This window comes from Heliangelus exortis, chromosome 6, assembly GCF_036169615.1.
Source record: "Heliangelus exortis chromosome 6, bHelExo1.hap1, whole genome shotgun sequence".
Classification (NCBI taxonomy): domain Eukaryota; kingdom Metazoa; phylum Chordata; class Aves; order Apodiformes; family Trochilidae; genus Heliangelus; species Heliangelus exortis.
Genome location: NC_092427.1, coordinates 38,266,869 through 38,280,157, shown reverse-complemented (window position 1 = coordinate 38,280,157; position 13,289 = coordinate 38,266,869). Strand labels below are relative to the sequence as shown.

The window sequence follows — 13,289 nt, the reverse complement described above, 5'->3', positions numbered from 1 at the left end:
TGAGCAACGGTTGAAAAAAAAAAAATTATCAGCTCTCCCCACTCCCTGGCTCTCATTTTGGGGAGTGTGGCTGTCACTTCTCACCACTCCTCTTCCCTCTGGGTCTTTCCTTCTCCCTGAGCTCCTCTGTGGTCAGCATGGCTCTGTCTTTTAAACCAAACCAGTTGCATCTCTTTCCATCTGTTCAGCAGCTTTCAGTGTCTGTTTCCCCACTGCTGCAGTCACAGCAGACACCAGCCCCAGGACTGCCCCTCCTGCACCAGACAGTGGGCACTGCCTTCTGCTCTCCCAGGCTGGGCTCCCAGTTTTTTGTGCTCCCATCAGTCCTAAGCTTCAGGGAGATGTCAGCAGTGAAGTCTGTCCACACCAGACGTGCTGGAGAGCAGGAGCAGAGGTGTAATTGTCCAGTCCCTCTGCAATGACACCTGCAAATTCTGGTGTCTGGTCCCAGGTGAGCTTCTGCTCTGGTATGACACATGGTAGTGCTTCAGCACCTCTTTGGCAATGACACAGACACCCTGCCAGAGCACCCTCTTGTCACCCTGTCATCCCAAGTCAGTGACTCCTCTGGGTGGTTCCACTGCATTGTGTAACAGATGATGTGAACTCATCTGCAGGGAGGGTGTGTTTGGGCACAGATCCCTGAGGAGTGGGGCAAAGCACAAAGGGGCTCTTGAGAAATAAAATACCCTGAGGAGAGAGAGGCTCCAAGTCACAGGGAAGAGAGCAGGTAAGATGTGAACTCGCTGTGAGATTGTGAAAGCACCCCTGAAACATGCTCCTCTGCAGGGGAACAAGCTCTTCTGAGGTGTCATTGCAGAGGAAAGTCATGTTTGATTAATATTAAGACACACAGTATGGGATTCACCTCTGTATCTTTATGGATGAAGAGCTTCAAGGTGCAGCAGTGCCAGCAGATCCGTCAGGTTTAGCAGCTGAACTACTGCCTGCTCAGGGATCTGTGTCACCTGATTCTTTTCAGTCTGAAATTCCAGCCAAACTGCATTTATATCTCCAGGGGTAGCCCCTATTTGGGATTCTCCCTCCTTACCCAGATGCAGATTTTTCTGAGCACGTCCATGAAAACGCTCAGTTCTGAAAACCCCACCATCCCAGCCCTAAGAGCTCCCTCACTGCCTCCCCCTGGATTCCTCGGGAGGTTTGTGTTTACCTCGGTGCTGAGTTTAATCCTTCTGGCTCTCACCCCAGTGGCTGGATCCAGCCTTGCAGCCGGGTTGTCACCCTTGCCTTCTGTGTTTGCTGCCTCCTGTGCCGGGCTGCTGTCAACAGGGCTTTTACAGGAAAGTGGGGAAGACAGCAAGCACGTTGAAGCCTTGACAGGGAAAAGTCTTTCACACATTGTTAAACAAGAGAACTGATCGCCAGCAGGATGGATACTGGAAAACAGGTTTCAAAATCTGGCAAGCAAAAGAGAAACTTTGGTGGTTTGGGGTTGTTTTTTTTTTGTTTGTTTTTTTAAAGAAGTTAACCTCTCCCCTAATTCAATTTAACTTAGACTTTAAATTAATTTAATTAAGATTTTAAAAGCTTTCCCTTTGGGAAAAATACCTCACAGATACTTACAGCAGGCCACAGATGATGAGAGGACACCACAATCTGCTCACAATATGCCTTTTCCCACTTTCCTCTTTAACTACCACTTGCCACTCCAGGAGTGTAAGTGGAACATCCTGCTCAAAAAAGAGACTTTGTAGAGTTTTTTTAAAGCATGTTTATGTGGCTGCACATAAATGTCTGTGTAAAAAGGGAGTTATGACAGTTTATACCACAAAGGTTACAGTAAGAAAAAGCACTTCTTTATGACAATAATTCACAAATTCACAAGAATCACTTTAATATACAAAGCAATTACTACCATCCTGAAACACAAAGCAGCTAGTATGTACATAGTGTTAATAAAATGCATTATAACCCAGTACAATTTTATTTTAAAACACAGATAAAGCACAAAAAAATTAAGTAAAAAAACCAAAACAAAACAAAGCAAAAAAGACCCCACAACAGGGACAGTTTCTAGATTTTTGGGGGAAATGTAAGTAAGAATTTATTTTCCCTCAATATAATGGATTTTCATTTAGTCTTTTAACTTCCACACCTATGTGGGAGTCAAGCTCAAATACCCTGTTCTGTGCTGACATGGTTTGGGTAAAGAATCAGAAATGCAGATGAGGTGAACTTACTCCTTCCAGCTTACATTACAAAGGGAGAATAATAACCCTCGCTCTGGAAGCTTCCCTGAAAAACCTGGTTCCAAAACAATTTTAAATAATAAATCCAGAGTAGAAGTAACTCCTTTTTGAAGTGAACAACCAGTCTGTGGACAAGTCTGTGGAGGGGTTGGCTGCCAACTAGCACCTCTGCTTGCCCCGTTCCCCACCCTATCCCTAGAAGTCCACAAAGCAGCACAGTTTCGAATCTCATACAAACTTGAAGTTCTAGAACTTTAAAAAATTAATGTTTAATATAAATAAATGTCATTACACACACACACACACGAAAAAAAAAAAAAAATAATAATGGAGTGGCACCTGGATAAAACACGACCTGTGGAGCTCATCCAAACATCCTTAGTCCTCAGTAAGATCACTGAGTGGCTCGTGGCCATCCCTGCCCATGCTCTCACTCAGCTGTCCCCTAATTTAGAGAAATATCATTAGGTGAGACCAAGTGACCTGACAGCTCCCTGGTCACGAGTGCAGCAGCCACGGATCCTCACAGCCTGGCCCCCAGCACACAGCTCCTGAGGACAGCCAACTTCTCCAGGGGAAACTGTGACCTCAACTCCACAATCTGTGCTTCCCAAATGGCCCCAGCAAGTCTCTTTGTGGGCCAGAGCTTAAACACCTTTAAAAAACACATTCCAAGGCAAAAAAACCTCTTTAAAAAACCTCTTTACCAACTGGGTCTGGTCCCTTTTCCCCCAGAGATGGACAGACTGAAGCCATCCCCATCCCCAGCCCCCAAGCTGCCACACACAAACACCCAGCAGGGCTGCTCCCAGCACTCTGCTTCTCCCCATGGGTCTGGGTGCCTCTGCCTCACCTCCTCCCAGACTGACTGAGATTCCTGCTACACGCAGGTTTCTGCAAAAACAGTGACTTCTGCAGCTAACAAACCCCAAAGTTTAGGGGAAACTCCCAGGCACCGTCCAGAGACCCATCAGGTATTGTGTGGTTTCAAAACCTGCTGGCAGTGACAGGTTCCTGGGTGACAGCTGAATTTTATCTTTGTTCCTGCTAAAGAAAGGTGGCTCTGCTTTTATCTCTTGCAGTAGGGTGTTAAGTTGTTAGTGTACTTCCAGTTCCTGGTGTCAAAGAACTGGGAAGTTTCTCGATTCATGCTCGTGGAATGCAGCTCGTAAAAATCTGCAGCCAAATCTCAAGAAAAGGGGGAATGAAGTGGCAGAAAAATTCTTTAGCTTTCCTTCAAAAATTAACCTCCCTTTCCCACCTGGGATCTCTTGAAACTAGTTCTGTTCTAAAAATAATTTCCCATCCATCCCATCCACGCTGCTCCGAGACACCACAGACCTGACTCTTCCCCGTGCTGCCAGCTCAGCTCTCCTGCCACGCTGGAGAAATTTAATTTAAAAAATTCAATTTGCAAAAAATTTGGGTGCTACGGGGAGAGGAGTGAACTGTGTGTGCAGGCAGCAGCACTGCAGCCATTGTGCCAGGGAGCTTCTCAACAAACCCAACTGCTCTTCACTTTATTTAATCTTTTTTCTTTCTTTTTAAGAAGTGCACATTTTAGTTAAACATTTACAAAAAATATAGCGTAACAAAAATAAATACATGGCCTTTTGGTTAGATATTGGCAAATGTTACATCAATAACCAGCTCCAGGGTGAGAAAATTACAGTAAAAACAGGGTCCTAGAAAACCAATCAAATCCACTATGAACTGTCAATAGATCTGCAGCCCCTGACAATGAACTGGTTTTGATGGAGAGACTTGCCTTTACTTTAACCCAAGAAAAGCACTGGCTGGCTGACACAAGTTAAAAAAATACAAAATAGAAAAGCAGAGGCCAGTTTTTGGGAACAGATGTCCACTTGCACCTGAAGCCTACTGGAAGCTCGGATTTGTGAAGAACAAAACAACCTGTAGTACAAATGAAGATCAGAACCTGTCAGGGCTGTTTTTCCTTACGAAACCTTAACTTTTGTTTTTTCCTGAGCCTCTGAACGATTCGAAAGACCCCGGCAGCTTTCTGATCAACAGACAAGAACCAGAGGAGGTGGTGTCTGCAATGCAAACACCAACCAGAGAAGAGCCAGAACCTGCAGGTGTCTGCACAGCCCTGATGGGCTAGAATTGTGCTTTCAGACACAAGGACTTGGTGCTGGCAGCTACCTGATTCTGGAGAAATCACTGCTTAAATAAAAACACATCGCCACTACCCCAGGAGGAAAACAGAAATCTTACCAGTGGTTCCTTTAGAAAACAACACCTTAACAACATTTCCATTTCTTTTGCCTTTGATTATATAGCTGCCAAAGAGAAAAAGCACAGAAGTAAATTATTCTGGGGGTGGTGGTGGTGGTGGTTGTTGTAAAGCAACTGTTTACATAATTTTCCAAAACTCTCTACAAGTAAAAAATAAAACAAACCAAAAAAAGAAAAACAAACCTCACAAAAGCCATGAAATACGAAATAAAGTTCTTGAAAATTTCGTAAATGAGAAACAGCATAAAACAAATCAGAAAAACGTGCTAGAATAATGCAGCCCAGAACTACTGGGACGGGGGGGAAGCTTTCACACACCCGCACACACCCGCACACACCCAGACACACACAGAAAAGTAGAAATTTTTTTCTGACCTCCATATACTATAATACTCAGCATTCCTGACTTAAAAGCTCTCAGAGCTGTAGATTATATACTGTGTGTATATATATATATATGTACATATATTATACATATGTATTTTCCAAGAATATCTAAATTAAAAGAGCACCTCTGACAATATCTTAACTGCCTGATCGGTGCTGTCGTTTTGCAAAATAATGACATTACAAAAATTATATTTCAAATCAATTCTTGTTTATTATGAACATAATGGATCTAGCCCTTTCTAACCCTCTCTTCAGGTAAAACAGGCTATCGATTCTTGAAAACTCACAACCGTGAGATATAAAACTAATCCTCCCTCCCCCCTGCCAGCCTAAGCTCCCTCCTACTTCCAAACTGCCTTAGTTTAGAGAAGCTGATTGCCCCAGCCTTGCTGCTTGGTAAATAACATTTGCATGTACTCCTCTGTCATATTCTTTCCCTTTTTGGGTCAGTACAACTAGTAAAGCATGTATGGGTAAACCCTAGCCAAGCCCTGCACTTGGTATAATAATTTTATATTTTTTTACTATTGTCACTTAAAAATCCCAATAAAGAAATTCAAGTCCCTAAACCCTCAGTGCAGTATAAGCAAAAATTAAAAGTTCTTGCAGATCCCCTTGTACTTTAAAAGAACCTCCTCCTCCTTACCTGCTGAGGAGGTCTGAGACTAAGAGCCCTGCAGACGCCTCGCAGAGCACGCACAAGGCAAGGCAGCGACACGGCTCTCCCCTCTCACTGCCCCACCTCTTAGCACCAACCCTGCCGTGGCAGAACCCCATCCAGATACCAGGTGAGGCTCCCTGGTCCCTCCAGCTCCCAGACTTTGTGCTGAGTGGCTGCCAGCAAGCACTGCACAGGGCTCCTTTCCCCCCAGGGACAGCTCTGGGATCACAGCCAGCAACACTCAGGGGTGCTGCACAAAACTCCAGTTTCTGCAAATAAAGCTGGTTCCCCCTGAACCTGCAGCCTTTCCCACCAGTCTCAAAGCTGGAGGAACCATGCCACACAACTGCAAATGAGGCCACCCTGAGCCTCCTGTTGTACCAGGGTGACTCCTGCACCATCATCATCATCATCATCATCATCATCATCAGTGTTCCTGCTTCTGAGAAACTGGCAACCGCTCCCTGGCTTGAGGAACCAGGCAACTTCTATAAAAGCACTGCTGAGAATTTAGGGTTTTCCTCTTAAATCTGCATTGCTAAACTAATAAATCCATCTTCCATTAAATAAAAACACATGAAAATCAATTCTCTATGGCAGATAAAAATAGACCATTTATAAATCCCCTGGAAACCTGTGAAAATGAGTTCTTCCACAGTTCTGATACTAATGTTTCTTCTTGAAATACAAACATCCTTTGAAATCATTGACAACTCTAGTTTTAACAATAATGCTACAAGTTTAACCCTGCTCCTTTTAAAGTCTCTTGGAAACTGAATGCCCTCTCAAATGAGAAAACTAGAACTTTTAATACTGCTTGGCTGTTTGATACTCAACTGCCCAGAGTCTTCCAAGTGTTCCTATAACATCACACTGATTGTATAAGCCTTTAGAAGCTTGTGTTTGAAATTCATCTTAAAAACAGGTAAAGTGAATGGGAAAAAAACGTTAGCTAATACTTTGCTAGGCAAGGCATTAGTACAGACTAGAGTCTTATTCATATGTCTCTACACATAAAAATTTGACCAGAAGCCCAAAGTAAACTTTACTCCATCAAGTGACCCAAGTTACTCTCTCATGAGACTGGCTTTGGAGGGCCAGCAAACAAACTGCACATGATTCTTTTTGACACATTCCTTTTGAGCAAGATTCCTTTGAAGCCCTAATGCTTCGTACAGAGTTGGTTTTAAACATGGTCTGCCTTGTTTTAAACACCTGTGAAAGATCCCATTTCCTCAGTGCACACACAAAAAATTCATCTTGCAAATGCCTGAGGCACACGAGTAATTGCAGTAACAGGGATAAACTACTCGGGAAATCTTTACATGAAAAAACCCTCTGAATAAATTAAGAACTTAGCTAGCCTGGCCAGGTTTGAATCATTAATATTGTCCCTTGCGAAGCAGAAGTTGGGATATTTGTGTTTTAAGTCCTCTCCAGTATTTGAGGTTCTCCTGGCAATTGTCACACTGCCATTTAATTTATGGATGGAAGGCAGCCTCGCAGTTTGAGAATGAATCTAGCCAGCCAGGCTGATGCTTCCACTGAGTACAAGAATTTCCATCAGGTAAGAGAGTGGCAAGGAAAAAGAAACAATCTGTTTGCCTGGGACTGTAGCAACATCAGGGAGTGTGTGTGTGGAGCTGGCTGTGCTTCAGCTGCTGAGTTGTTGGGCACACAAACAGCTTTCATGTGCCACCCTGCTCACTCTCTGACTGCTTTCCAAACATCACTACTCTACCTTTTTTTATCCCAAATTCCTTTCCCATCCAAGTACCATCTCCCAACCCAGTATCCTATGACATTGGTGTTGGCTTTTTGTGCCTTCAGAACTCTGAACACACGAGCACACACACAAGCCTCGAGCAGCAACAACCGACCAGCGAAGCTCGTGTTGTGAAGCGCTTGTTTCTGAGGTATGGAGAAGTTTTGACCAGTCCAGGAGGGCTTAATACAGATGGACAAATCAAAACCCCTCCTCCTGGGCTAGTCTGGAAAAGGTTGTGTTATTTTCACACCAAGAACGTGACTGTGAAGAGCCTTCCATTTGGCATGCTGCTTAGCCATGGTTTTTGTCTGTTTTTTCTGTATAGTTCATGGTGAACGTGTGAAACCCATTTGGCAACCAGTGCTGCTTCTTCACTGCACCACGTGTGCTCCACCTGTGTGGCCCACAGTTCCTGGACCAAGAGAGGCTGGGGTGGTTCTGTCTCTAAGGCAATGGAAAGAGCTCAGCACAAATTCCTGAAACCATTACAAGAAGGACCCTCCCCGCAGCAACTTCCCAAGTGACCACTGTTACTCCTTGAAGAGGACGGGGAGATGGGAAAGAAGCCTCTTCTCCTTCTTCTTCATGCTGAGACAGATGATGAAAATAACCTTGTAGGGGGAGAAGTGGAGGCAATTACTTGGACATTCACAGTTTGATGCAAAGCACAGATGAAGTATATTCTGTAGTTGCTTCAGGCAGTTTTGCGCATAGAAAAAAAGAAATGTTTAGAAAATAAAAAGTTTACTTTGTCTTTCTGGGTACAGCCAGAACCAGTCTCTATCCCACCTGGACAAGTGAAGATGGGAATCCAAAATTAATCTGATTTGTGGCAGTAGAGGTCCTTAAGTGCTTTTAACTCCTCGATCAGTGTCTTGTTTTGGTTTTCAAGCACAGCCACTCGATTTTCTAGACATTTCACATACTCCTTCTTCTTCCTGCGGCATTCACGTGCTGCCTCTCTGCAAGGCACAAAAAGGACATCTAAGCCCACAACAATTACTTGCAGACACAGGTGACTTAACTGCTCAGTTCAAACCTTTACCCAGTACTGCCATCTTCAGAATATGGAGGTATTGCTAAAAAATGCAAGTTAGGAAAAAAGTCTGACTTCCTACCAACCGCTCTTCACGAGTCACACACACCCAGGATCCACAGATCATGGCAACACGTAGATCCCAGCAGTCAGCAGCAAGCAAATTCTGCTTCTCTGAGAAAAGAATCCTATTCCATGACAACATTCTGCTCACAGGATTTATGCTAGAGCCTTTGGGCTGAGTCAAATGCTGCTGCAATGGTCCCGTTTATTTTATTATAATAAAGAGATGAATAATAAAAACATAGGTAAGACTAACGTTCACCTATTGATCTCTCTCTCTTTTCCATTTGCTGAAGTCCAACCAAAACTTAATGGTCAGCATGTTCAACAGATGAAAAAAAAAAGATGTCTTTAAAGCATCTGTGTATTTGCTCTCAAGCAATACTTTCATTTTACTAATCATGCTGGCATCACTGCCAGCATGACTAGTAATTGAAACTCAATTAGTAATTTCAAACAACTCAAATTAAAAAAAATCACAAAACCAACCCACTATCAAATTATCATTCTCTAGTCCTTGTCTGCTGTGCCAAGAACAAGGCAGTGTTAATGTGCTGAAGCAGACTTCAGAACAGTCAAACTTTTAAGACTTGCTTGTAAAGACCAAGCTGAACCCAGTTCAGCTGCTTTAATACTAGATAAAAAAAAATATCTCTGTTCCAGGACCTACCCAGTAAGAAGAATTTTTTTTAAGTTTTGAAAAGTCATTTTTGGAGTTCTGCTCCACAAATGAGAGAGGGTGAAGCAAACCTAGTTGGTAAGCCCTGGAAGGAGCCAGGTATCCATCTGTCACAGCTACAGACACAGCTTCACACGCCCGCAGGGGCCACGTGCAGCACGCAGAATTTCAGACATCTTGGGCTGTTGCCTGTGTCTCCAGGAGATTAAACACTACTGGACCATGAAGTGTCTTCCAGTGCAAACCACTCATCTATCTTCCTGGCTAACAACTCTTCCTTTTGTTTTGTCATCCCTGTGCCAGCTTGGGCTGTAAATTAAGCCACCTCAAGCCTGTGTGCATTAGCAATTCATTATAAACAGCTAGAGTTATGCTGAATTAAAAGAGGGCTTTTAGAATGTAAAAAATTTACACAGAAAATTTGCACAAGAGTATCTATGAATATTTACACTGTAATCCCCCATTAAGTACCACCTCACCATCTGCCTCTCTCTGTCCCTTTCCCCTGCTTTCCTCTGGAGCCCAGATTTGCAAATACCTATTAAGCAGGCAGCATCACACGTGACAAGATACTGTTGCAACAGCCTTCAATTTAACTCAAGTGGGGGTAATCCCCCATTGTTTTTCTTGGCTTTCTCATACACAAAAGCTTTCTGTTAGTGGAACAAGACTGCTGACTAAATGAAGGGATTCAGAATGCAAATTAATATTTTCTTGAATGCAGAACCTGAAAGGGTGACATCTGCTACTCACTGATACCAGAAAAGTAAATACAAAGGGGAGAAGGGTGACGTTCTGTACAAAAACCTTTTAGAAAAAGTGAGCTCTGCTGTTTAGCACCATTTATTACATTAAAGCCCCTCAGATAAGCACTGTGCCTCTCATGTAACTTTCTATTGTGTTCACAGCTCAGCAATCTGCAGAAGATAAGGACACCTGCACAACATAGGAGGTTTTTTCAGGCTGGCAGATGAATTCAGCAGTTCTTACTGCACAAATGCATTCACTCAGAGCAATCAGGAATGTATCTGCAGCCATGCAAACCTCTCACCAATGACTTTTCTCCTCATGGCAACAGCCAAATTCACAACACCTCACAGGAGGAGTCCTCAAGTTACACAGTGCATTAGCAGATGTGCCTCCTCGCTCTGCATCCTTAGATACAGGCAAATTCTGCAGAAAGTATTTTGAAAAATGACTAAGAAGGATCCTCAGTGCTTAACACTTTGGCTCAATGCAGAGAATCACAGAGTGTCAGGTTGGAAGAAACCTCAGGGGTCACCTGGTTTGACCCGTCTAGAATTACCGCTTATATATGTCCCAGCATTCTGTTGTCCTAAGACTTAAAAACTTTTCAAAGCCTGGGAGTCCACCCCTTCCCCTGGGAGGGACAGTGTCTGACTGTCCTTAGAGGGGAAATTTTTCCTGTTGTGTTTAACTGAAATCTCCCCAGGAGCAAACTTGTGCCCCTTGCACACAGGGAGTCTCCGCCACCTTTGCAGCCCGGAACACGGCCACAGGGTCTCCCCTGAAGCCTCCTCGAGGCTGCAGCAGACGCAGGTGGCAGGTGCTGGGTGTGAGTGAGTATAAAACCCCCCAGTGTGTGGTGTCTGCACGTGCCTGTTCTTCATCAGCCTGACTTCCCTCTTCCTGGCAGCCTCCTCTGCGGGCTGGGCGGGCAGTGCTGGGGAGGAGGCCATGACCACGCCGGGCGCGATGGTGCTGGTGGGGGCCGTGCGGATCTGGTAGGTCTGCACATCTCCTGAGGCAGCTGCAAAGGAACACCAGGGTCAGCTGGGAGGCAGCACAGCCCATCCTGCTGCAAAGAGCATCCTTACACCCACACCCACATCCACACCCACATCCACACCCACACCCCGGGGATGCAGCACAGCAGGGAGGGGTGGCCACCTCGGACTGAGTGTATGAACCCACGGGAGGTTTGGGGCATCCCTGACGGAGGATCTTCACTGGGGCTTGGACACTCGGGGCTGCCTTGCTGCAGTGCTTCTTTCTCCCTGAGTACATTTCTTTTTACTTCTCTGCTTTTTAGGAGAAGGCAGGGTGGGCACAGTGTTTCTAGCTGTGCTCCCAACACCTGTCTGCAGAAGCAGAAACTGCACAGGTGAGTACTTGCTACAAAAAAAGGTGTAGAGATTTTTACTCATTTACTCCAATGAGAAAGAGAGAGTGCAAGACTGGCACATAACTTCTCTAGAAGGCCTTGGGTTGCTTGGGCTTTCTTTTTGGTAACGCTGTATTTCCCCAACCTTGTGAAACAGTTTGATAGCACCTAAAAAAACCCCACATCCTCAAGAACATAAAAATCAGACAATCAATGCAATAACAATGTTTTTCTTGGCTACTGATGCCTGGAGACCTCCTCATGGGATAACTTTCCTATCCCCTGCTTCACAATCATTAGAGCAGGGGTGCATTTTCTGTTATTTTTAATAAACCAGTTTTTCAATACCATCTAGATTTTTAATAAATCAAGCCATAGATTTTAATGCAGTAAAAAAAACCAACATACTCTAAGTTTAAGGAGCCCTGCTTGCTCTAGGTAGAGGGCTAGACCAAATGATCTCTTGAAACACTTTCCTAAACTACACTATGATTCTCAGGCTCAATGATTAAGTTCTTGGTGACTCGGTATAAAAGTCATGACAGTGAGACATCATGGCTTGTAATTGGAAAAATTAGAAAGGGGAAAAAATTACTAATTAACTAAAAAGTGCTTGTAGAAACAAAAAGTATGAACCAACTTTTTTTCCTAACTGTGATCCTTCACTTTAAATTTACTGTTGTTGCTGACTACTTGGGAGAACTCAGAACTCTAACTCTAAAGGGGTATGAGTTTCTGCAAAACAAATTAAAAAAAATGCAGCAAATACAGCATGGAAAATCAAAGACAAGTATGTTATTCTAAGAAGCAGAACCAAAACATTTAAAACTGTATCAATCTGAATATTAATATTTTGGTTTTGGAAGCAGACGCAAAATATTCACAATTTTACCCACCTGAAGAGAAGGGCTCCAAGAAAATGTGACAAATAGCTCTGTCCAAAATTTCCTTTCATAATTCTGTTTATTCTAAGGACACTCACCTGTGCCAAAGCTGTTTATACTGTTTCTGAACAGATTTCAAGGAGTTAGCTAGGTGCCTTTTATCTGCATGGAGAAAATCTTTTACAGAGTGACTGGCTGTGAATTTTCTCACCTTGTACAACAACTTGGTTGCTGGGTACAAGTATCTGTTGCCCATCTGTGGTCTGTGCATACTGCAAAATGGTGGTGCCAGGCTGGGTTGCAGCTGCATTGGTCATTGTCAATGTCTGCAGACCTTGTACCCCATCTGTGCCATTGTTAGACAGCTGTATTGCTCCTCCTTGGGTAATAGCAACTGAAAACAAAAGAAAAATTGACACAGCATTTAAGACACTAATTTATCCATTAACTGACAGTAATAAGCCTAGGTATGGAAGAATATTGAGTTAAATCCCTTGGACCCCTACACACCCTCAAATCAGACACGTGGCTTTAATGTACACTAAAGAAATCCTGCTTTCAGGTTTTCAGGTTTTTGTGACAACCCAACTGGGGGGTCAAAAACCACAGCCTAAAACACAACTTAGTTTCTCTAATACAACAGCATCACACAGAGGAGCTGCAATCCTCTGCCAGGGAACACTTTCTAATGTCTTAGTTAGGAATTTCTTTTTGGTTTATTCAGCTCTTTTCCTCAGCTCTTTCTTTTTCCTTCTCATCTGAAATTCCTCTCCTCTTCCATGCTTTATGCCCTTCAGTCTCCCCTGATGCTATTTGCTAGCCATTTTTTTTTAATTATTTCTTCCTTGTATCCCCACTTCTCTACAGCTTCCTCACAACCTTCATAGCAGTGTTTTAAATCATAAAGGTCCAGTTTCACACTTTTTTCCCCCCTCCTAGCAGTCTTACTTTGTTGTTGGGGTTTTTTTTCCCTTCAATCCTGCCACGCAGCTGTACTGAGCATCACCCCTCACTCATGATTCCACAGAGTGTCACAGTATTCCTACATCCAGATACACCAAAATCTCAAGTATTCACACTACACAAGCAGTTATTTTACAGTTATGGTAGGAAAGCAGAGTAAGTAAACCCCAGCAGCTTCAATAAAATTAAATAGGCTAAGGAGTTAACACACATACGAAATTTTAAAGATATTTGAAGAGAAAGATGTAAAA

At 43.5% G+C, this 13,289-nt stretch overlaps 1 protein-coding gene across 5 annotated transcripts in view; it reads right to left on the bottom strand.

Moving 5' to 3' along the window:
- Positions 1 to 1,795: 1,795 nt before the first annotated feature.
- The window catches only part of CREB1 (cAMP responsive element binding protein 1), a 32,805-nt gene continuing 21,311 nt past the window's right edge, over positions 1,796 to 13,289 (bottom strand). For 2 of the 5 annotated variants that reach the window (XM_071747973.1, XM_071747975.1), the window contains 3 exons: positions 12,287 to 12,469; positions 10,687 to 10,837; positions 1,796 to 8,250 (listed from right to left, as the gene is read on the bottom strand). In XM_071747973.1, coding sequence (XP_071604074.1) covers positions 8,106 to 8,250; positions 10,687 to 10,837; positions 12,287 to 12,469 — 479 coding nt within the window. In that variant the 3' untranslated portion in view covers positions 1,796 to 8,105. Of the gene's footprint in view, positions 8,251 to 10,682; positions 10,838 to 12,286; positions 12,470 to 13,289 lie in introns of all 5 variants that reach the window. The other 3 variants (XM_071747974.1, XM_071747971.1, XM_071747972.1) reach the window with 2 other exon arrangements.